At 43.7% G+C, this 25,717-nt stretch overlaps 1 protein-coding gene across 2 annotated transcripts in view; it reads left to right on the forward strand.

Moving 5' to 3' along the window:
- The window catches only part of GLB1 (galactosidase beta 1), an 83,160-nt gene that overhangs the window by 37,232 nt on the left and 20,211 nt on the right, over positions 1 to 25,717 (forward strand). For both annotated transcript variants that reach the window (XM_045798300.2, XM_087870064.1), the window contains exons 10-14: positions 4,660 to 4,772; positions 17,518 to 17,592; positions 19,803 to 19,892; positions 23,187 to 23,300; positions 24,592 to 24,723. In XM_045798300.2, coding sequence (XP_045654256.1) covers positions 4,660 to 4,772; positions 17,518 to 17,592; positions 19,803 to 19,892; positions 23,187 to 23,300; positions 24,592 to 24,723 — 524 coding nt within the window. The remainder of the gene's footprint in view (positions 1 to 4,659; positions 4,773 to 17,517; positions 17,593 to 19,802; positions 19,893 to 23,186; positions 23,301 to 24,591; positions 24,724 to 25,717) is intronic.

The raw sequence follows: 25,717 nt of genomic DNA on the forward strand, positions 1-25,717 counted from the left end.
TCTAAATTCCTGATAGATAAAAACTGCCTATATAATTTTTAAAATCATTTAAAAATTTTTAAGGAACATAACTTCTGTACTTAGAAACCTTATTGTTCTTTTTTAAATTTTTTAAAAGTTTACTTATTTTTTTTTTTTAGTGATCTCTACACCTAGTGTGGGGCTCAAAGTCACAACCCCAAGATCAAGAGTCACATGCTCTTCCAATTGAGCCAGCCAGGCGCCCTAGAAACCTTATTGTTTCTTTTTTTTTTTTTAAGATTTTATTTATTTATTTGACAGAGAGACAGCCAGCGAGAGAGGGAACACAAGCAGGGGGAGTGGGAGAGGAAGACGCAGGCTCCCAGAGAAGGAGCCTGATGCGGGACTCGATCCCAGAACTCTGGGATCACGCCCTGCGCCGAAGGCAGACGCTTAATGACTGCGCCACCCAGGTGCCCCAGAAACCTTATTGTTTCAAACCAAGTAGCTGGGCAGCTCCCATAGTCTCTGGCGGTAGCTTATGTGCTCGTGTATTCTGCTATGAACTTTTTCTTTCTTTCTTTCTTTCTTTCCTTTTTTTTAGCATTTTGTTGAGATATAATTCACATACCGTAAAAAATCACAATTTTAAGTGTAGTGGTATTTAGTTATCACAAAGTTGTGCAACCATTACCGCCATCCAGTTTCAGAATGTTTCCACTACCCTAAAAGAAACTCCTTACCTGAGAAACTCCCCACTCTCCCTCCTCCCAGCCCTCAGCAACCACTCATCTATACTCTGTCTTTGTGGATTTCCCGGTTCTGGACAGTTCTTATCAATAGAGTCATATACTCTGTGGTCTTTTGTATCTGGCTTCTTTCCTGTAGTGTAATCTTTTCCAGGTCCACCCATGTTGTAGTGGGGGTCAGTTCTTTATTTTGTACTGATGTGGATGGTTTATTGTATGGACATGGAGCATTTTGTGTATCTCTTTATCAGTTGTTGGATAGCTGAGTTGTTTCCACTTTCCGACCATTCTAAATAACGTTGCTATGAACGCTGACGTGCAGGGGTCATTTGAATCCCTGTTTGAGTTCCTGTGGGGACGTACCCCCGAGTGCATTTGCTGGACCATGTGCTATAACCAACTCTGAGTTTAGAGTTTGAGGAATGGCCCCGGTGTTTTCCAAAATGACTGTACCACTCTCAATTCCTACATGGTGTCTTCTTATTTTTTTAGTGGGAAAAATTATGACAAAATTCTCTTCATTGCCCTTGATTTTTGCAGACAGATCATGCTATATTAGTTTTTTTTCCTCAGGTTCATCGCTCACCCCTCTCCACATCTGCATTTTTCTCTCTGAATCATTGAGGATGCCCCTCAGTGCTGAGTTTTGGAAACTTCATTTGGGCCTGAGTCTCCTAGGATCTGTAATTGGGTACTACCAGCTCCTATGAACTGCTCTCTTTTGTGCAGTGTGGGACGGGCTAGGAGAAGACTTTGCTTACAAGTGTAACTGACATTATTACTGTTATTAGAGCCGAGAAATGGAGATACTGCGAAACTCAGATGTCACTTCTTAAAAGATCACAGTATGCCAAGCTTGCTCGCTGAAGTCTTAGATCATGTCTGTGTGTCCCTCTTCTCATTAGAAACAGTTAAGACTTTGTGATGCCTTTTTCATTCAGTAGATAAGGATTCCACCTACCTTCCATTCATGGAATTGTGCCAAGCATCCAGTCCAGGAATAAAGGCTGATATCTTGGGAAACTTTACAGTTCATGATATAATTTTTTTATCTTGTATTCTTCTTTTTTAAAATTTAAATAGATAAAAACAACCACTCAGAAAATGGAAGTTGTCCTTCCAGAAAAAGTCCGTTCCCTTGCTCCTGACCCTGCCATAAACCATAAAAGTCTCCTTTCTGCCTCTGTTTTCCCATTTAGTCCTCATAGCAGTCTCATCTGTGCCAGAGATTATGGACCCATTTTACAGATAAGAAAAGCAGGGTACAAAAAAGTCCACGTTTCCCCTTCAGCTGGCAGGGGATAGGGCTGGCCTTGAACGTGGGCCTTGGAAAGCCGATCACTACCCTCGGGTCACCTCTTGCATCCTGAAGCCCTGCACCAGCTCCCCCTGTGTTTGTGGGCCTCTCTGACCTGCCCTAGTCTCTTTGGGGACATAGGGGAGGGCCAGTCTTTGGTTCTTAGCAGCTGCTCTTCGGGCCAGTTCCCAGAGGAGGGCAATAAGAGGAAAAGCCCCTGGCGGGAGCTCCCTACCCATCCTGCCCACGGTCGGTGCACCAGCTCGTGCAGACATGTGCACCGCGGTCTGACCGGGTGCACCCCATCTGGGAGGCCTCCTGTGGGATCCAGGCCATCCGAGACCGTTCACAGGACGTGCAGAGGTGCAGAGTGGTAAGCTTGGCCATTTCCTTTGCCTTCCCACCTCGCACTTGCTACTGTAGAGAGAGGACGCTTAAGTTAGCACTGTTTCTCTATGATACTGCCCTGTGGTGGACGGAGGGCACCCAGGGAAAGATTCTGCTGATGGAACTAGAGCAAAGACTAAGTTTTTCGGTCCATCCTTTAACCCACTGGCCAGTTTCCCTGTCCGCTTCCCTCAGCCTTTCCTTTTGTTTCTGGGAGTGCATCATTCACTTCAACTTGGTGACCACTGATTGAGCTCAGCTCGGTAAGTGAGGCCGTGCCCGCCTCCGAGGTGCAGGCCACTCGTGTGGCGCCGCACACAGAAATAGGAAGGGGGGCCCGGGGCGGGGGGCAAGGTGCCTGCCACATTAGAGCCAGAGGAGGGGCCACAAAAGAGGTAAGCTCCTTGCAACAAGGGATGTGGTTTTATTTTTCTTTGCATCTCACAGCAGAGGATGTGCTTTAATGTATGTATGGCCACAGGCAGGTGGGCCTGTTGGCAGCCGCGGCCTCTTATTAGTGCAGAAGACGGTGAAGGTAATAGGACTGGGTCGGTTCAGTTGCCTGAGTGGTCCAGGTCCTTTGGAAATGTAGATTTTGCACAAAGAACTAACAAACCGAGAACTGGGGGCTGGGGTGGGGGTGGGAGGTGGAGTGAACCATCCTCAGCCTAGCTCCTCTGTCAGCTTCACCACCAGTATGCTCACCCAGAGTGGCTCCGTCGTTTGTGGGCTGGCGGATCAGTCGAAGGAACTGGTTACTAAATCACGGGCGAACTATCAGATTTTGTGCCTCATTTACTAAAAATTAGGTTAGCTATAAGATGATCCGAAAGCAACTTTTTTCTCACGCCCTTGCGTTGTAAAACGGTCTCTGGAGTAGAAGAGAAAGGACTTTCTCTGGGCTGGTCCACAGAGGGCAGCATCAGCACCACCTGGGAGCCCGTTAGGGATGCAGAGTCTCAGGTGGGGTGGGGGCTGAGGAGTCTGGACAAGCTCTCCGTGTTGCGGGGGTGAGTTTTCTAAGTAGGAGCATAGGGTCACTGCCCACTGTTGCACCCAGGCTCCTACCTGTGAACATCGTCTGTGACGTTGTCTGCTCTAGACTGTGCCACTTGAACAACAATTGCAAAGCCATCTACTTTTCTAGTCTTGTTTGGCATTATTTATCGGTCTCTGTTGTGGGTGTCATTCCCCGGGAAACAGACTGAGATGACCTGGCAGGAAGTTTATCGGGGCACGTTCCCAGGAGCAGCATATTTAGAGAGTGTGGGTGGCCCTGGGCAGGGGAAGAAGTTGAGCAAAGAGGCAGCTCTGATTCTGGAGGAGCTCTGCAGCTGGGACAGCCAGGGGCTGGGTCTGAGCCCGCCTGGGTCAGTCGCTGGATATGGGCTATCCCCAGAGGACCATAGCCAGGGCAGGGCCACCCAGCAGGGGCCCGTGAGCCGAGGGACGCGTCTGCTAACCCTCCCGGCAGCTGGGGGAATGAGGGCATGACTTGCTCCTAGAGAGGATAGGAGAGGACACCACAGCAGCCCTGACTCTGCAGATGTTGCAAAGACCTTAGGGTTACGTTTGAATCTGTGGACTGATGTATGTCACAGTCCTCTCCCGCTTTGTGTGTTCTGATAACCGCTCGGTTGTGTTTGGCTGGTCCTTGGTCCCAGGGCGTGGAAGAGATCACAGACCTCAGGGTTACCAGTCGGAGGTGCGGGTCATGCCGGCAGCCCTGCCACTCCTGGTTGTGAGACAGTGGGCTGGTTTGGGGGGAGCTTCAGCTTTCCTGCTGGTTCAGTGGTGGGGACATCTGCTGGGGTCCCCGCTAAGAGCTCTCGCTGAGAGAATGGCTGGGGCAGAGACTTGTAGACTCTCAGATGCTTGGTGAGGGCCACCTGCAGGAAGAAACTCACTTCCTCAGGGCCACCTCTATATATCGCTTGACAGTTGGTTCTTTTTTTTTTTTTTTTTTTTTTTTAAACAATTTTTTTTTTTTTTAAGATTTTATTTATTTATTTGACAGAGAGACAGCTAGCGAGAGAGGGAACACAAGCAGGGGGAGCGGGAGAGGAAGAAGCAGGCTCATAGCGGAGGAGCCTGATGTGGGGCTCGATCCCATAACGCCGGCATCACGCCCTGAGCCGAAGGCAGACGTTGGTTCTTAACGTGTCCTTTGTTTTCTCCTCCACAACCCTGAGCCTGTAAATCCCAGAGAGCTTGTCCCGGGGGAAGGCCCTTGGTAGTAACTAGTGGTGTATTTTTGTCTTCTAGGGGCCAACATGCCCTACCAAGCACAGCCCACCAGCTACGACTATGACGCCCCACTGAGCGAGGCAGGGGACCTCACTGAGAAGTATTTTGCTCTGCGAGACGTTATTCGGAAGGTGGGTGCTTGGTGCGGGCTGCAGTGGGCTGGTCTGGGCCCGAGCTTGCTTTGGACACATCGTGCTCTGTCGGTGACTCCCTGGTATTTAAAAGGATGTATGAAGGGAGGGCTCAGACGGATTTGGCCCAGAGTCTCAGCCCCCAGCTGATTAAGACCGAGTCTGTGAGCAAGTTCTTCCACTAGTGTGTTCATCGTAAAACCGGAGCGATAGTGCCTTGTTGGGTTATCAGGATTAAAAAGGAACATCCGTAGGGCATCCGGGATAGGCCCGGTACATCTTTTGTGCACCAAGTGGTAGCTATTACAGTTATTTATACTGAAGGTGAGAAAATGTGTGAGCTGAAGCATGGAGGAGAGCAAATCCGTGGGCTTCGATGAAGCACGGTGCAAAGGTGAGCTGTCAGCAATACTTCATTTTTTTAATTTGGGGCAAGTCATTGCTGTTTCCTCTTGGCCTGCAAGCTCAACTGCTCAGTCCCAGTAACGTTGTGACCTTTTGAGGCATCTAAAGCACCCAGGTGGGGTTTCCTGTCTCTGCTGTGGGTTAAAAAAAAAAAAACCCACAATTTTTCTGCTCAGTCACCTGAGTTTTGAAGTTAAAAAACAAAGGTTTTCTGCCTATAAATGGTATGGACCTTTAAGTATGACTTAGTCTCTATTTAAGACTACATGTCAAAAATTACATTATGAAATATTTTAAGCATATTGAAAAATATGATCCGTACATAACTACTCATAGAATTTGTCCATTTCATCTGAATTTTCAGATTTGTGTTTGAAATGTTGTGTGCGCTAATTTTTACTATGGGTTTCATCTCTGCGCAATTTATAACGATGACTTCCAAGTTCTCTCTTGTATGTTTGTTCTGTTTCAAAGCTCTCTGTTCCTATCATTGGTGTTTCCTTCCTTTATCTGAGACTCTGTAACCCAGGCTCTCTTCTTCCCCAATATAAATATTTAAGGTTATGTATTTCTTTCAAGTACCTTTATAGCCCCATCTCCTAAGTGTTGATATGTAATATGGTTGTTATAATTTCCTCCTAATAACACCTATTTGGATTTCTCTTTGGCCCTAGAAATGTTCAGAAGTAGTTCAAAAATAGCAATTATTAAACATAAGTATTTTTCTATTTTGCTGGTTTCTAATGTATTTGCATTCTGGGTAGAGAACATGGTTGGTATGATACCAATCCCTTGAAATGTGTCGAACCCAGTCCTAGAGCCTGGCATGTATCAATATGAATGAATGTTCCATGCGTTCTTGGAAAGGCTGTATGTTTTAAAATTGTTGGATGTAATCTATATACCTGTTCCTTAGATCGAGCTTATTCATGGTGCTGTTGATATTGTTAATATCTTCCTGGCTTTTTATCTATTTATTCTATTATTTATTGAAAGAATTGTGTTTACATATTTCTCTTTATAGTTGTATCAGTTTTTTAAAAAAGATTTTATTTATTTGAGAACGAGAGAGCACAAGCAGGTGGGGGCGCAGAGAGAGTGGGGAGAAGGACTTCCCACTGAACAGGGAGCCAACTGGGAGCTCAATCCCAGGACTCTGAGATCATGACCTGAGCCGAAGACAAACGTGTAACTGACTGAGCCACCCATGTGCTCCTAGTTGTGTCAGTTTTGAGGCCAAGTTATTAGGTATGCAAACTGAGAATTAAATCCTTTGGTATCATTTATTTAGTATCATTATGTGGTAACCCTGTATCTCTAATAATAATTTTTGTCTTTTAAGTCTTTTTTGTCTGATATAAAGCTAACCTGCATTCTTTTGGTTAATATTTACCTGATGTATCTTTCATAATACTTTAATTTCAATCTTATCTTTTTTTTTTAATGTGTCCCTTGTTAACAAGTTATAACTGGATTTTTGAAAAATCTAGTTTGAGCATTTTTGTTTTCTAACTGGTGCATTTATTCATTTCATTCATTATGATTCTTGATACACATTGATTATTTTCAACTGTCTTATTTTATAATAATCTATTTCTCCACGTTTTCCATTCTGTCTTCCCTTGATTACTTTCTGAGTCATTTTTTTTTCTTATTTTTATCCCTCCTCCCCGCCCCCCACATCCTCCTCCCAGTTTGGAAGTTATTCACTGTATTTCTGTTCTTGCAGCGGTTACCTACTGAAGGGTACAATATGTACCCGCCAAGCACAACTCATTAAGTACCCACTCAGTGAATTTATACAAAGTGAACACACCCCTGTAACCAACACAGCACCCCAGAAGCCATGCTTGTGCTCCTGCCTAGTCATGACCTTCCATCCCCAGAGCTAACCACTGTCATGTCCTCTGTCACCTTAGGTTAATTTTGCTGTTTTTTTTTTAACTTTATATAAATGGGTTCATACAGTATGCACGCCTTTATGTCCCACTGTCAAAAAACTTTAACATTCAGCTGTAACTTATAATAGTTAAAAAATTAATCAGTACAACCATCCAACCAAAACTTTATCTCACATTAACCCCAGTTACGTCCCTCTTGACTTCTATGTATTAATGCCATGTAGTTTAGTTCTCTTGGGTTTAGAGTCCATGTATTTCAATTCTTTCTTTTAAAAAACCCTAGAAGGCATTATTATAATTGTTTCAGACGCAGTTTGACCTGACCCGCATTGTTTATTTTTTCACAAGTAATTCCACAAATATTTAGCAAGTTCCCTCTGTATGCCAGCTATGGTTTTAGCCGCTCGTAATATATAAGACCTCCTTGAGAAGGTGAAGCTGGAATGAAGACTTTAAGGTGGTAGGACAGCCATGTGGGACATCCAGGGCAAGAGCTTTCAAACAGAATGTCGCCAGTAAGAGGGTGGGCATGCGCATGGCATTTTAAAGAACTGGCAAGGAGGCCAGTGTGGCTGGAGCCTCGTGAGCCAAGAGGAGAGTGGTAGGAGGTGAGGTCAGAGAGATAGTGGGGAACTGATCCCGTAGGGCCTTATCAGCCACTGTAAGACTTTGGCTTTGACTCTAAGTGAAATGGAGATCCATTGTAGCGTTGAACAGATCAGTTAAAGGATTACTCAGGGAGACTAGACTGTGGGAGGCAAGACAAGGTTAGAATAGGAAAGCCAATTCAAAGGCTTTTGCAACCATTTAGGTGAGACGGGATTGGACCAGTTCAAGGATAGCTGTAGAAGGTTTTCTTGAAATGGAATTAGTGGGTCATTGTTGCTTGCCTCTGACATTCTGATAGATATTACCAAATGACCCTTCAATGAATTTGTATGTCCCTACACTTTTACCAATACTGTGAATTATCAGACTTTTTGACCTTGTCATTTCACAGGTATAAAGGATCATTTTAAAAGAAAACATTGCATTTCTTTAGTGATGAGTACTAGAGTTGTACACCCTTTCATGCATAAATTGTCCACTCACATTTCTTTTTCTATGAACTACTTATGCTGGTTCTTTCACAGTTTCTCTGTTTGCCCTATTTGTCTTCTCTGTAATTTGCAAGAGTTCTATTATTGTGGCATTTTTAACAGTTTTGGGGGTTTCATCATTGTTTTTTTCTGTAAAAAAAATCCTGAATTTTTACATAGTCAAATCTACCACTTCTCTCCTTCATGGCTGCTTCCCTAGTCTAGTAGTGTAAATAAATTCCTGTGGAGTGCTTAAAATTTTTGTGATTTCATATTTTACACTGAAATATTGATGTACATGGAATTGCTGTTTTTGCTGTTGGCAGTGAGGTAGGGACTTAGCTTTATTCATCTCTTAGGTTACCAGTAAACTTGCACAATAAACCATCACTGCTACATTCTCTCCTTAATAGACAGGTGACATTATCACCAAGAACATTAATGCTGTTGCATACGCCCTGTAGAGGAACCTAAAGAAGTGATGTATTCAGATATGCATTTCAGAAAGGGTATTGGATAAGGAAACAAAAATGAATGTGTATTTATTGTTTTTAGTAATCTCTACACCCAACATGGGGCTCAAACTCACAACCCCAAGATCAAGAGTCACATACTCCCCCAACCCAGCCATCCAGGAACCCCAAATGTGTATTTAAATGAGTAAAAAAAAAAAAAAAAAATTACAAATTGAAAAATTTTAAAGAAAATAATCACAAATATCACAAAACTTAAAAGCATATTTTGGACTTAATTATTAACTGTTTAATATATATCTGCTGTCCTTTTTTCCTTACATTCTTTTGGCTGCATGCTATTTTTTGTCTCTGTTATGTTTGTAATCTTTTTCTCTAGAGAGAATGGAGATCTTTCTCTTCAGCGTGGCTGATTGAACTTTGTCTTTTAGTATGTACTGCAAGTTTAGAAAACAGAAAATTTCACATTTTGTTACTGATGATGTTATATAAAGGGTTAAGCTTGTTATCAGAATTGGGGCAATCTCTCTCCAGTTCCTTCCTACGTGAGCTGCAGTATTTGGAAGAAATTTCTACATACAGGTTTCGGCCCCATACATTTGAAACCCTGTGACTCCTCTAGAACCCCCATACTTCTGAGGCTGGTTGCCCCAGGGCCCCATCAAGTGATATGCAAGTGAGTCAGCATATTGGGTGTTAGAAATAATCTTTTAGAGGGGAGCCTGGGTGGCACAGCAGTTAAGCGTCTGCCTTTGGCTCAGGGCGTGATCCTGGCGTAATGGGATCGAGCCCCCCATCAGGCTCCTCCGCTATGAGCCTGCTTCTTCCTCTCCCACTCCCCCTGCTTGTGTTCCCTCTCTCACTGGCTGTCTCTATCTCTGTCAAATAAATAAATAAAATCTTTAAAAAAATAATAATAATCTGTTAGTGATAATTGACCTATCCATGGAAGTGACAATGAACTATGTAGATATATTCTACACCCAAATTAAATAAATCTCCACCTCAGCTCTCCTTTGGTTGAATTCCAAAAATGCCTGTAGCAACTCCAAAGTCTCCTGATGTTGATTTGTCCAGGTTACAGCTTCGGTTGGATAACTGGATGGGTCCTGGGGACATCAGCCACGATAGAGGATTGCAGACAAGGCACAAGGCACAGGCTGGGAAGGGAGAGGGGGAAGCAACTTCCATTCTGGGCTTGTGCAGCTCCAGATGCTTCTGGGGACATCTGGAGGGAGGTGTCTATCCAGCAAGCACCTCACTTAAGAGGGAGAAACTCCAGAAGAAGTCGTTAGGGCAGGGTTATCAGTGGAAGTAGAGGCTGAAGTCCAGGAGAGATTGAGATCGTCCATGGGGAGATCAGTGAGAAGGGCAGTGGGCCAAGCAAAGACAAATCCAGGGGTCCCAAGCGTTGAACCAGTGGACACAGTAAGACGAACCCATGAAGGAGACAGTCTTCAGAAAGTTTTCCCTCTTCTCTTTTTTTAGGTTTGGAAGAGAGAATAAACTACTTTAAAAGTGGGCTCTTTCTTATGAGACTTTGTAGACGTTCAATTGGGTGGTTTGTTAAATGATACTCGAAATATTTTCGTGTATTGAGGAAAAGAATGGGATCATAAATACCCCCATATATAGCTCTTCCTGTCTCTTCCTTCAGCAGAGACTTAAAAAATGGAATGGGTCTCTTTTTTTAATCTATTTCAAGAGTAAGTTGAGTGTCAGTGGATAATATCTTTCACTGACATGGACGCCCAGAGATAATTTCCCATCAGACTGCACAGACTTGTGCTCATTGATAAAGGCTCCAGGTGGCCCTTTGCATATGATTCTTTAAGGTATGACAAAGCTCATGACATTTGCATTTTCTAAGGTATTCTCTTTGGTGTGGGTAAAACTCAACCAGACATGGTTAACACTTTGACCTCGAGGTTGAACCATAAGACTGTAGGGCAGCGCCCTCCTCCTCCTCCCTACTATCCCCAAGAGGGGCCGTGGTGCATTTATTTTTGTAAGCTTTTGAATGAATTTAAGACCCATTTTTTAGGAGTTTTGTTACAGTTCTTCATAGGGATCCTATCAAAGGTAAAAGTCCAGATGGCTTTTGGAGATGGGTCATTTTACAGAAATTAATCAAGTCGTATGTTGAGGACCTTGATAATTGGAGCAAATCTTAGGATTCCCTGAGGTGGGCATTGGGCATGGGTGGTGACTCAGAATGCAAAAATGGCCAGTCACTTTTAGTTCTTCAAAGCTAAATGAAGGGGTGCCTGGGTGATTCACTTGTTTGAGTTTCCAACTCTTGCTCTCAGCTCAGGTCGTGATCTCAGGGTCGTGAGATCAAGGCCCACATCAGGCTCCACGCTCAGCGTGGAGTCTGGTTGAGAGTCTCTCTCTCCCTCTCCCTCTGCCCCTCCCCCACCACTCATGCTATAAACAAACAAACAAACAAATAAATATCTTCCCCCAAAAAAAGCTTAACGAAGTTTGAAACTTGACTGAGCACCAATCTACCCTGACTGATTTGATTGATTGTCCTTCTTGGTTTATGGATGGAATGACATTAGCTCAGTGAGTAGGCACAAGCTGTCTCTTGCTGCTCCATGGTGCTGGTGGAAACACAGTGTTTTATGTCTGATAATTAAGGATGACAAAGTGAATATTACATAACAAATGTTAGACTTTTAAAGCATTGCCTGCAGTCTTGTGGCACTAGTCTGTTCCTTTCCTACAGACCTGGCTTTTCTAGTCTGTCTTCCAGAGTGATTTTTCTAAAATGCCGATCTGATCCAGATGCTTTCTATGACTTGGCCTCCTGTTTTCCTCAACCCTCATTTTCAGTTCTCCTCTTCCTGCACGTGACTCTCTGGCCTTAAAATGAAGGTACATGAACTTCCATGAATGGGGCAGTACATAATGTTCCCTCTGCCCTAATCCATCTGGAAAATGAGAACACACCTCAGTTACCTTTTCTGGGGAGTTGTCTTTGATCTGTCTCTCTGCAGAGTTAGTCACACTTTGTTTTCTCCCACCACCTTACAGTGTGGAAATCGTGAACACTCTACTTCCTGTAGTGTGTTGATATGATTTATTTACACACACATTTCTCATGATCTAAGAGTTGTTTATATCCCCAGTACCAACCGTAGGACCTGACACAAAGTAGTTTCTTAATAAGAATTTGTTAAAAGAATGAATGAAAACAGTAGACATCCTGGGAAAAGATCCCTGTTGAATCTATTGGATTAGATGGGAAAGAGTAGCTTCCTATGTTACACTCATCCAGCTAAAGTGGCTGGAGAAGGACCACTTTGTGACTGGTTTGAAAACTATGATCAAAGCACAAATTACTATGGAGAAATAAAGGTTCTGAGATACAGTGTTTTGGAATATGCATCTATTTCTTTTTGAAACATTAAATTAGTTGAATAGAAAATTAGGATTTTACTGTAAGATAATCAATGAAAACATCACTAAACTAATTTAAAAGAAAAGACCAAAGATTGGGGCATATGGGATAGACAGGTGGAGACTTAATATGAAGATGGTCTCATACCACTGATTAAAAAAATCCAAATCCAAATAGACAACTGGGTGGAAGACATAAACAAATAGAGACATTTGGTAGAAACTTTAGTATACACTACATATTCTTTGAAGATTTTATTTATTTATTTGAGAGAGCGCACAAGCAGGGGGAGAAGGAGCAGAGGGAGAGGGACAGGCAGACTCCCCACTGAACAGGGAGCCTGATGCAGGACTCGATCTCAGGACCCTGGGATCATGACCTGAACCAGAGGCAGATGCTTAACTAACTGAGCCACCCAGGCGCCCCTTGATACACTATATTAAGATTCATAAAAAATGCTCATATCACTTGACCTAGTAACTCCTCACTTCGGGCTTTATTTAAAAGACTTCTTTTAGGGGTACGTGGGTGACTCAGTTGAATGTCTGCCTTTGGCTTGGGTCATGATCCTGGGGTCCTGGGATTGAGCCCCACGTCTGGCTCCCTGCTCAGCGGAGAGCCTGCTTCTCCCTCTACCTCTGCTGCTCCCCTGTTTGTGTTCTCTCTCTCAATTAAATAAGTAAAATCAAAAAAAGGATTTTTTTAAACCAAGATAATGCTATAAACATAAAGTTGTTCATAGCAATGTTATTCGTAATATCAAAAATTGATAATGATCTAATTCTCAATATTGAAAGGATGGTCATATCCATTTGAATATAATATGCAATAAAATTATTATCGATATTTGGTATTGCTGAAAGTACTTTTGGTAAGTAGCAGTAGCAAATTACAAAACTATCTCTAACCTTACATAGTATATGTGCATAAGGGGGGGCTGCAGCAGGAAAACTGGAAGAGAAAAGGTTTTGTGGGGTGTTTTTGTCTTTGGAATTATGTTTAATTAATAGCAGGCACTTTCTATTGTACTACTGTTGTACAATAAAGGAGGTCAGATGGAGCTGTAGAAACAACACTAGACTTAGAGTCAGGAACCCAGCTCACTCCTTTGCCCTCTTGATAATGTTTGTTTTTTTTTTTAAGATTTTATTTATTCATTTGACAGAGATAGAGACAGCCAGCAAGAGAGGGAACACAAGCGGGGGGAGTGGGAGAGGAAGAAGCAGGCTCCCAGCAGAGGAGCCTGATGTGGGGCTCGATCCCATAACGCCGGGATCACGCCCTGAGCCGAAGGCAAACGCTTAACCGCTGTGCCACCCAGGCGCCCCTGCCCTCTTGATAATCTCGAGCAAGTTTCTTAATCTCACCCCTAAAAAGGAAATACAATACTGGCTCTGAGGGTCTTTGTGAGTAGCAAATGAGACAACAGAACTGGCAGAGAAGCACTCCATCAGTGTTAGGTGAATGGAGGTTAAAGAAAGATGTCTCTGCAGGGACTTTTTCTTCCAATGTGGTAGATGAGATTGCAGTCCCAGTTACACCAGAATCCACTTTGACTTTCGGAGTTAGATATGACGTGGTCACTACCAAGTGCAGGTGAATAGGGGACCTCAGAAAACAAATCAGACTACTCTCAGTTCCCCTCTGTGGATTTGTATTTTCTGCTTTTCTTGACCAGGAGGTGAGGAGGAGGAAGAGGTGGCTAAATTGCCAAAGGAGAATGAATGTGTTCTAGGACTGTAGGGAAAGCTGGAAGAGAGCTCACATTTGTCTGTCTGAGATCAACAGGAATAACTCCCTGGCCTCACATTCATGCTAATATGACTCATGAAGATCATTTTAATGTACTCTTTTAAAACTTTCACAGAAATACTGATTCATAGAATATTAGGAATATAAAAGACTTCTAGTTCAAGATGGCTCTCTGACCACATACTTAGCTCTTCTGCCTTTCAAAATGTTATTAAATGATAAAAAAAAAAGGTTGTTTTTGTGGTTTTTTTTTTGTAAAGAAGCCAACATGAGGGAAGCTGTCCATGCATGAAAGATTTCAAAAGCTTTCTGGGAAACAAAAATAGGTGGAGGTGACTGAGGAAGTAGCATGAGGATCTCTAGGTCCCCAGTGAGTGTGAGAGGGGGTTGTAGAAACAGGTAACAGGAGTAGATTGCCCTTAAAGAACCCTGGAGAGCCAGGGTGCTGGAAGTGCAGCTGTGACAAAAGACAGAATGAAACAGAGCTAAAAATGAGAAGGCTAATGAAACGCTGCATACTTCCCATCAGGTCCTGCACTCTTCCACCCCTCTTTCAAATAGACTGTCCATCAGGGAAGCATCTTTTTAACAGTCAGAGAACCAGAATTTAGGGGCGCTTGGGTGGCGCAGTCCTTAAGCGTCCTTCCGGCTCAGGGCATGATCCCAGCGTTATGGGATCGAGCCCCACCATCAGGCTCTTCTGCTATGAGCCTGCTTCTTCCTCTCCCACTCCTCCTGCTTGTGTTCCCTCTCTCGCTGGCTATCTCTATCTCTGTCAAATAAATAAATTAATTAATTAAAAAAAAAAGAAAAGAAAAAGAAAACCAGAATTTAAAAACAAGTGTGCAGCATGAGAGCAAAGAACCTACATATGTCTGATTCCCTCCCAAATCAAAGTTCCTAAAACAAAGTTCCCCCCTGGGCAAGCCTTGCTCCTGTACACAGAGCTGGACTGGCATAGAGAAGATAGTTATGCAAATGCTGGTGCATTCATTTGCATTATCATTAAATGTGAATGGACGGCCAAGGGTGGCCAATTGTCTGAGGACATCCATAAAACCTGTAAAAGAAAAGAGAAAGACCAAAATGAAATAAACAGAAAAATAACCTAAGGGCAACAGAGAATTCAGGCGCAGGAATGAAAGACCTTAAGCAAAGCAAAGCAGACCCTCTCAAATTTATATCTTTCAGAGATGTTTGAAAAGATGTTGCTTCCACAATGTAAGAATGGGATGCTTTGAAAAAGGAGCCACTAAAGAACAAAAAAGAGTTCCCGAAAATAAAAAATAATCTCCTAGAAAGTAGAACCAGAAGACAGAGATGGAAATAGAGAAAAGATGAGAGATGCAGAGGGGCAATCTAGAATGTCTAATTTACCTTTAAGGGGAGAAGATGGAGAAAAAGAAAATATCAAAGAATTTTTTTTCCAAAACAGAGAAGGATATTTGAGTTGTCCAGAATAATAAATGTAAGAAACATACGTATCCAAACACACCCTTGGAAAAATTTAAAACAGAATAAAGCACTCACAAGCTTCTAGAGAGAAAAAGCCAATCACCTTCGAAAGAACAGCAATAAACTTAGTATGAGTCATACTAGATGAATAGGGAGGACACATCTTCCTTTCTGAGAGAAGATGATTTTCAACATAGAATTCTACAATCATCCAAATTATCCGCTAAATGTGCCATTTCTAGACATCCAAAGATTCAAAAAATTTTCCTTCCACATACGGAAGTTACTTGAGATTGCTCCAGTGAAAGGAGGTAGGTGTAAGATCCTAGAAACAGGAGCTAAAACCAGGAGAATAATGAAGTCCCAGAATATCAAGCCTAGAGGAGAATCAGTCCCTTGGAGCAAGAAGACTTGAGAGTTCCAATAGGGAGTTTCCTGGGGGGGGGGGGGGAATGGTGTTTGGAGAAACTTGATACCATCTTTGGAAATTCGGAACAACCTGTAGAGGTGTTAACCTAAAGACAGACAGGAAAAAAGAAAGGCAATTAGAAACATCAGAAGAGGGGGAAAAAAACACAAAAAGCTGAACGAGACAGAACATGCCATCACGGTATATACTACTTAATTTTGCGGGAGTAATGTTTATAATCATGTGAGTATGAGCACTATTGATTGGTTTTGAATTTAGAGTCAATATACAGGTGAAGGGAAGATGTATGGGTACCGGATAGATTGTTTTAACCTTGACAGTGCAGAAGTACAGCTGATGGTTTGGGGGTGGGAGTAGGGAAGAGAGCTCAGGGAAGGATGCAAATAGCCGTATCTTAAAAGGTATGGATACAAAGGATAATCTTAATTGATGGAACTAAGAAATAAAGGTATATTATTTAAGCTACAAAGGTAACCAGTAGAGAAACCGAAAATGCTGATATAACCACATTGGCAAGAAAGAGAGATACCCAGAATAGTACAACAGAGCTAAATTTTCATGTATTAAAGAAATTAATGATAATGTTTTAAATAGATCAAATAAGAAATCACAGGTACGTGTATTATTTAGAGACCAAAAGATTCAAAAATGGAGCAATTAAATGAATTTGAAATGATTTCCTCTGAAGAATAGAACTAAGAGAATAATGAGTCAGGAGACTTTTGCTTTTCATTATGGCAGTCTGTTATCTTTCTTCTTAAATTACTTTTAAAAACGGAAGCCAACAGGAAGGAAGGGAGAAAGGGAGGAGGGAAGAAATGTAAGGAGCCTGAGCGATCATAATGTGACCTACTTGGAGATGGACACAGACTTTTAAGACCTGGCACTTATACCTTCTGACTCGTGTGTGTGTGTGTGTGTGTGTGTTTAATATTTAGTAAGGTTTCATTTTTATTTTAGTTTTTACCTTTTATTTAAGAATAATTTCAGGGGCGCCTGGGTGGCGCAGTGGTTGAGCATCTGCCTTCGGCTCAGGGCGTGATCCCGGCGTTCTGGGATCGAGCCCCACATCAGGCTCCTCCGCTGGGAGACTGCTTCTTCCTCTCCCACTCTCCCTGCTTGTGTTCCCTCTCTCGCTGGCTGTCTCGCTCTGTCAAATAAATAAAATCTTTAAAAAAAAAAAACAATTATAATAATAATTTCAGTTACAGAAGAGTTTCAAGACTAAAAGTAGTACAAAGAGCACTCGAGTGTCCCCCATCCAGATTCTCCCATGTCAGTGTTGCCCTCTGTGCTTCATCATTTGCCCCTCACCACCCCGTTGGGTTTTCTAAACGACTGGAGGATTGCATACGTCATGACCCTTTACCCCTAAATACTTCAGTGTGTGTTTCGTAATAGGTAGGAATATGCTCTTATATAACCACAGGAGATTTAACACTGATACAAAACTTCAATCTATCAGTAAGATTTAACGTGCAAGCAACACTTTTCCCTACTGGGGCTGCTTCCCTTCAGAGTCAGTCTTGCTGTGGGCCTTCTTCCTTTTCTCCCCCCACTCCAGTCTTCTGCCAACACCTCATTCTCTGTCTTTGTCCTTGCTGGTTCGAAATCTTTTGTTCTAGAATTATTTGAATGATTCCTGGAGCTTAACGTGAAGTAAAAACTTTACCCAGACCCTGTCGTGGAGAAAGTCTTTCTGTTCCTTTGCCTTTCCAAGAATCACTGCACTATCAGCGCTATCGTTTCAGTGTTTGAGCCTCCTTTTGAAAAATGAATTGTATCACTGTGTTTCTGAGGGTTTAACAGCTTTTTATCTTCCCTTTTTCCGCTCTGGTTTATAGTTTGAAAAAGTACCAGAAGGTTTTATCCCTCCGTCTACGCCCAAGTTTGCATATGGAAAAGTTGTTCTGAAGAAGGTAAGAGAGCAAATAAACAGAGCTGTTGAGAGTGGGGAAGTGGAACTCAGCAGTTGTGAGTGAAAGTGTTACGCTGGGGCCTTGGTTCTATTTTTCTGTGACTTTGTTTTCTGTGAGACTGATGGGGTGGGTGATGTTTCTGGGAAAACGGGGCCGTGAGAGGTGAGAGATTATGTGTGCAGGTTGACAGGGTGAGCACACAGGGCATGAGCTGGGGAGGTGGGCGCTCTTAGATCGCTCAGGTCCTTTTGGTTCCATGGTCAGTCATCCAAAGCAGCTTCGGGAAACTGTGGAAATAGCATGGCCCCTTGTTATGGCTGGTGAGGTTCTTTTCCATAATTTACCTTTTTTTCGAGGTTCTCGAAAGTCACGGGCATTTTCATAGATCTTTGCACAATTTAGTATACTCCCCTCCATCTCAAAATCATGTCCTAATTTTTGTGCTCTGTGGTTTATATGGTAAATGGGACATCAAGGGGAAAAGCTAGAAATCAATCATAAATAAGAGAGACATTTTATTCTAGGAAAGAAAAAGAGGGGAGATTTCATTTCCTTGTCAGGAGTGACGTAAGCCAAAATCAATTTGTTTTGACCATCTTTGTCTTCAGGATTTCCCCTTTTATAATCCCTAACTCCTACATCTGTTAACTCACAAGAAAAAAAAGAAAAAAGAAAAAAAACCCACGAGCAGTTACATATTTCTTAAGAATCTTGATATTCTAAAATAGCATAAGTTTTTATCTTTAACCAAAATGCCAAACATGATTGTATAATTTTTCCGTTCCTGAAGCCCTTTGATATTATGGTTGGTTGAACTCATGTAACATTTTCCACCTAGTGTCAGATACGTGTGTTACATTCTACAAAGAATGTGGTCTGTCTGCCTGATAGGAATCTTTATTTAATTTAATCAGACTTCAGTCACACTTGTAAAGGGAGCACCTTCTACTTTTTCATTGCTGTTGCTACTTAAGGCAAAGGTTGATTTGTTTTGGAGCTGTGAGTAATTTATTTTTATGTAACAGAAAATAACTGCAAATATTTGATACACCAACATTGCAAAACAGAACAAAACAAAACTGACCTTAGTACCAAAAATACATTCTGTTTACCATGAAAGAAAATTGTGTAAGCAGAAATAGCTTCTCATTAGTAACTAAATGTGTACATTTTAAGGTAGCAAGTTAGCATATAACTGAACTAAATTTATCCTGTATGACACGGTCCTATAGGGTAAAACCTTTTACTGTGAGTTGAATTTCTTTAGCTGTCCAAACAGAAAAGCATCCATGTGAGTAGCTGAATTGATGGAATTATACTTAAGATTTTGTTTTCCTTGATGCCGCACATCAGTAAGGTAAGGTAACCTGGAAAGTGTTTATAAAATTCCCAAACAGTATCATGTCACAGGTAGTCCTGGGTTTGGAGCCAAACCTAACTGCAAATCTTGGCTCTGCCATTGCTCCAGTGAGCCTGTCTGAGAACCTGTTTCCTCATCCCTAACTTGGGGGCAACAAGGGCCGCCTCCCTGGGTGGTGTGAGGATTCAGTGAGGTGTGGTGCAAGGTGCTCTCACCTGGAGTTTGGTAGGCACTCAGTGATTGGTAACTGTTACCATCCTTGTTACCACATCAGAATAAGCTCCCTGGGGTGCAGGAATACACAGTCATTTGGACTGCATATAGTAAGTATTTATGGAGAGTCTGCTGTGTGCTGGGTATTGAGTGACAGCACGCCGTACAGACCCTGCCCTTAAGGAGCTGACAGTCTGGCAAGGACGGCAAAGGTGAGCAGCTAGTCAGTGATGCAGGCATGGAAGATATGCTCGAGACAAGTTCGGAGGAAGGCACAGTCATGGTTACTTCCCTCGAGGATGCTGGGGAAGGCTTTACAGAGGAGGCAGCCTCTGAGCCTTGATTTTCATTCATTTTAAGCGCCTGTTATACAAAGGAGATTGTATTTGCTAATAGGTATGCTTGAAACCTTATGATTACCATCGGTCATTCTTCATCAAGAGTTCCCTAACTCGTGGATAGACATGATTGAAGGTGACTGGGGGGTGCAGCATTGAACGGAATTTGAATCACTTAGGTCTCTTTAGGGATTTGGGCAAATCCACTAATGTGTGATAATTCGCAAATGGTGTTACCCTCCACCCTGATCGCCAGGGAGGGGTGGCAGTGAGTATATGTTGCTTTTGTTTCTTTTCAGTTAAAGACAGTGGGGGATGCACTGAACATTCTGTGTCCGCCTGGGCCCATAAAAAGCCTTTATCCCTTGACGTTTATCCAGGTGAAACAGGTAGGCCTCCAAAGGTAATGCTTCACCCTTTCCCTACTTATAAAAATGTGCTTTCTGCAGTGCCTTGCAGGGCCTGTCCTGAGCGCAGGGACCAGAACGGTAAGCAAATAAATCAGATCCCAGGTAAATTCACCACAGATTTCCAGGCTCTCTTCAGCTCTGAGTACCGCATGGTGGGCTCATCTTTCCTATCTTCCCACCTCCCCTTTTCTTATTACCACTCAAATAAGGTAGTAACTCAGCCTGATTCAACATAATTCTGTAGTGCAAGCTATAAACTGAGTGCATTTCTGAGCTAATTAATCTTATTACTAAAGGAAAACCACATTTTAATGTGCAAAAAGGACAGTTTAATTATTTGCCCTTGTTAACTCAAAGGTGTAGGGACTGTGTTCTTAATAGAATAAGTTCTCGGAGATTCTCTTTCTGGCTTTTGAAGAGAACAGAGAGCAGAGCACATTTGCGCGCGTGTGTGTGTGTGTGTGTGTGTGTCAGTGTGTGCACGCATGCGTGTATGTGGTTAACCCAGGCACTGCCTCATATTTCTTTTATTTATTTATTTTCTTTTAAGTAGGCTCCATGCCCCACATGAGGCTCAAACTCATGACCCTGAGATCAAGAGTCTCATGTTCTGCCCTCTGAGCCAGCCAGCTGCCTCTCGTATTTATTTAAAATGTTCTTCCCAACTTTTTATTTTAGAAATTTTCAAATCTAAAAACATTGCAAGAAAGCATAATTACACCCATATCACTTTCACTTGGATTCACTAAGTGTTAACAGTTGCCTCTGAGTGTATGTATGCAGTCAACTGCCTTTTTTTTTTTTTAAGATTTTATTTATTTATTTGACAGAGAGAGAGACAGCCAGCGAGAGAGGGAACACAAGCAGGGGGAGTGGGAGAGGAAGAAGCAGGCTTATAGCAGAGGAGCCTGATGTGGGGCTCGATCCCATAACGCCGGGATCACGCCCTGAGCCGAAGGCAGACGCCCAACCGCTGTGCCACCCAGGCGCCCCAACTGCCTTTTTTTTAACCGTTTGAGTTTGTGGTCAATATTCTGACCCTTCACCCCTAAATATTACAGCATGTATCTTTTAAGAAAAAGGACATTGTCGTATATAATCATAATAAAGTGGTCACACTTAAGAAATTTAACATTGATATAATCCTCCTATTTAGTATGCATTCTGTATCAAGTGTCCAGGAATGTCCTTTATAGCTCACTTTTTTCCAAACCAGTCTCCAGTCCATGACCACACATTGCACTTAGTTATGATGTCTCTCTAGTCTTCTTTCATCTGTAGCTGTCCCCAAGTCTTGTTTTTCCTCTCTTTCTCACGACGTGGACATTTCTAAAGAGTTTGGGCCAGTTATTTTCTAGACTGCCCCTCACCAATTAGATTCAGTAACACATTTTTGGCATGAACATGACAGAGGTGATGTGCCTGTCTCAGAGCGCCGTGTCAGGATGCCCATGAGGTCCGTTTGTCCCTTTGTTGTGATGTTAAGTTTGAACACTTAGTTAGGAATTCAGCCTCATTTTTTGAAATGGAAACTTATCTGGAACCCCTTTAACTGACTCTCTGTGGAGATCCCCTTCTGGAAGGTGTCTGAACAATAAGGTGATAAAACAATGGCATATCTAATCTTAGTTTAGTGTATTTTGCCCCGGTGACTCTTTTTACACTTGTGATTTTTATTCCAACAACTCCGTGATCAATAAAATGAGTAGTGAACCCTCATCTCAAGAACACTGGGCAGAATTCTTGCTCTAGCTCCAGCCAACAGCGGCTGTGTGTCCGTATCTGTCTAGAAAATGCAACCCGCCTTCACCTCGCGGGGGAGCACCTCGGACAAGACATGGTCACTAGAGCAGTTGGGACCTGGGAAGTAAGTTCCAGGCTGATATATAGACACTTGTACTCATTGTTCTTGGCCAGACCCTTCTGCTTTGCGATCTCTGGCCAAGGCAGTGCTGTAGGACTGGCGGGACCCCGTGGGCCTGGCTTTTTCAGGTTTGGGGCAAGGCCGCTGAATGTTTATTTCCAGCAAAACCCTTGGAGGGCACGGCTGCAGACAGTAGGGTGCAGACCTGCTGCCTCTGCAGCTGCCTGGCCCTCCACACCCCACGCTGCGGCCCCCTCAGCCGCCTTCGCAGGGAGAACTGCATCTTGCACTCCCCTCCTCGAAGCCCTTCAGCAAAGAGTTCCTCAGCCTCTGAGTTAGGACTTACCACTTTGGTTACTTTGAAAAGAAAAAAACAAAAACAAAGAAACAAAAGATGGAGATTTGGGGTCTGGGAGGGGAGGCGTCGTGCCTGAAGCCTCACTTGGGTGGTGGCCCCAGTGACATTTCTTGAGTTCAGCCCTTCCTGCAACACAGGAACATGGGTTAGCGTGGGGTGTTTTTCAGCTCCTCCAAATCACCTTTGCATCTGCTGAGATGCACTTCCTTGCTTTCTGGGCCCTAGACGTGAGGAACGTTTTCTCTGCACCATGCCAGCTGGCTGTTGGATGCTCTCGTGTGACGGGGTCTGATCCGGCTCGCCCTGGCCAAAGTCCACCGCAAGAGCGTTGCCGCGGGGGCTCATAGACCGGCGCCTTCCTCTCCGACCAGGGATACCAGCATCTCTACCACTGTTTTCTGACTTAGCAACAGGCTACACCCCCATCTCTCACTACCTCTGTCCCCAACACCCCCGGCCTCCACTTTGAACAGTTTCTGGTTGACTCTTGTTTTGTATGTTAGAGCACATGTAGCCCAAGATCCTGGAAGATGTTTCACTGAACATTCTTGGCTTTGTTGTTGTTTGCCTTTTTTTTTTTTTTAAGGTATTATTTTTAAGTAATCTCTATACCCCATGTGGGGCTTGACCTTACGACCCCAAGATCAAGAGTCACACGCTGTACCCGCTGAGCCAGCCAGGTGCCCCTGTTTGTCTTTTTTGTTGTTGTGTTGTGTTTCTGAGGTAACATAAAAAAACCTTTCGATGTGTATGATAGGATCCCCCTGAGTGATTCTGGGCAAATCACTGAACATGTTCCAGAGTCCGGTCTCCTCATGTGAGAAAGGGTTGTCTGATAAAATGCTCTTCTGGGTTCCTTGCTATTACTGCTATGCTAGCGTATGATCTAAAAATGTAAGCCAGTTCCCTTCGTTCAGACTGAATTTTTGTGGGAGGCTGGGGAAACCTCTTATTCCTTATGATTTTAGAAACATCACTTTCACACAGATCAGAGTGACCAGGTTATCTTTAAAAAGTGTGACGTGTTTTTCTTACACCTTTTTCTAACCAGTATTTTGGGTTTGTGCTATACCGCACAACGCTTCCTCAAGACTGCCGTGACCCCACACCCCTGTCGTCACCCCTCAGTGGAGTCCACGACCGGGCCTATGTCGCCGTGGATGGGGTAAGAACTGTCTCTGAGCTGTGTGCCTGTCTGCCCCAACAGGACGACGTGTGGTCTGCGCTTGGTGATGTGACATTCGAGGCCATTGTCCACCTTTCCAAACTCGGGCTCTGTCCCTCCTCTTGACGTCCTCTTGATGTCCCTTGGCTGTGTCCCCTTGCTTGCCGATGTGGCCTCACCCATGCTCTCTCTGTCTGGAATATACCCCCTCACCTATCTGAACCAGGAGGGGTGTGCTCAAGGCACCCCTCTTCTCAGAAGCCTTCCCGGTCTACCCAGTCCACGCCATCCTCGGCCCAGTCGCAGAATGTTGCCCGCGTCTCCTTTGCTCCTTGAGAACAGGGTTCATGTTGTACATGCCAGAGCAGCGATTCATGTAACCCTGAGCCTTCATCCTGCATGAGAAATCCTTTTCTAAAGGACTGTTCGTGAGAACGGTAGCTACAATACACAGAGACCTTTGTCTCACAACACAGCAAAGACACACTGGAAGGATTTCCATTCCTTCCTCTGAAATAATCATGTGAAAGAACACATGAAGAGATTTTTCTAACCGCGGAAATTTGTTCAGAAAATCTTAAATTAAAATGTTTCCATTCGATTGTGATCGAAGGCTTTCATTTCAGTGGGAGCAAGTTTCTAGGATATTATGTGTATATTGCCCGTGTGTATACTGATAGCAGTTTTTTGAATTCCATTTTAGGGGTTGTCTTAGTGAATTAAGCCAGTGTAACTTCAATTTTTTTTTAAACCTCCCCTTTTAAAAAGTTAGGAATATGTTGCTGCTAAAATGTTGTTTTTCTCCCTCTCTTACATAATGGACGTGGTTAATGCACCATATCAGTATTTTGAGGCGAGACTACTCCACCTAAGTCTCTGATTTTATCTCATTTATCTGATTTTGTCTCATTCCTCTGCGTTGTTTAGAAGCCACTTTTTATGACTGCCTGTTGTACTGTGAGAACACAAAGCAGTTCCTGTGGCAGGGATCCCCTCCTGGAATTTTTGCCTCCATTCCTTTCCTATTAAAAATAGATGTGCAGCAAAACACCCCAGAGCCAAGGAAGCCAGCCTAGAGCTTCCCTTCCCTTGCTCTGAGCTGCCTGGTTAGGAAGCAGTGTTTGGGGGAACTGGACCACCCAGCCGGTGACTTGGGCAAAGGGGCCATCAGAGCATTGCCTCCCAAGTCCGGTGACCCTTCAAGACAGGAAAATGCGTGTGACCCCTGAGCGAGCCGTGCTCTGCGGACCTTCTCACCCCAGTTCATTCCCACTGGACTCTGACCCCACAGGTGCCCCAGGGAGTCCTGGAGCGAAGTGACGTGATCACTCTGAACATCACCGGGAAAGCTGGAGCCACTCTGGACCTTCTAGTGGAGAACATGGGACGAGTGAACTATGGCAGATATATCAATGATTTTAAGGTAGGCCCGGCCCCACTGTCAGGAGTGAGGTTCAAAGGTTCACAGGACTGTGACTGTGCCATCCGAGGAAGGTTCTGTAAAGCCATTTAAAAGCTCTCACATACACATTCTTTTCCTCCAGCCCGGTTCACGTAGCAATGTTTAAAAGCATGCACACTTCGCAAGTCTGGCGAGTGGACCTACTGTGATTTGTTTTGCACCTTCAGAGCTTCAGGGTTATTTTGAAGACCTGTTTTCCTCTGCAGGTGATGAGAAAGTTGTGTTTTGCAAAAAGAACCCTTCCCTTGTGTTCAGGTTCAGTCACCCGGTAGAAAGAAACAGAAGGAGGAAGCTACTGCACCATGCTGCTCCTTTGCTTAACAAACCCACCTCGCTTTCAAAAGGCAAGGATATTATGTGTATATTGCCTGTGTGTATACTGACAAAGCCAGCCTAGCAGTTGGTCTGCTCTGTTTTCTAGGTATGGACAATCCATGACAAAGTCTTGAATCATAGCCTTTCCCTCAGTGCACGGCCTCTCAGCCCGTTGGTTACTCCGTGTCCAGGTGTCGAGCCCTAGCCCAAATGTTCCTTGGAAAACATTTTTTGAGCTTTATCCGGCCAACATGTGTTAAGCTCATACTCTGCCGGATGCTCCCTAAGGTGCTTTGGGGCATGCAGAGATGCTGAGATGCAGGCTTCCCCGCAGCGAGCTCACCATCTGGTGGAGGAGAGAAGGCCCGCATCGAAGGACTGATGGTACCCCCGCTTGAGGACAGAACCAGGGTACGGGGCCATTTCCTGACCCTCTGGGTGCAGCTCAGAGGCAAGGCAGTTACACTCTCAGAGAACAGCCGTGTAGGGTAACCGTTACCTCCAGTAGAAAGGTCCCTGTTGAAGTCCTGGTGCTCAGGCTGTAGTTAGTGGTCTTCCCGCTTGGCTGTCACAGGCCGTGTTGACACGTGGAGTGACAGGGATTCTTGTGTAGTCTCTGGGTCCCTGGTACCCAGGAAAG

This window comes from Ursus americanus, chromosome 20 (assembly GCF_024610735.1).
Source record: "Ursus americanus isolate L20-20 chromosome 20, mUrsAme1.1.p, whole genome shotgun sequence".
Lineage (NCBI taxonomy): Eukaryota > Metazoa > Chordata > Mammalia > Carnivora > Ursidae > Ursus > Ursus americanus.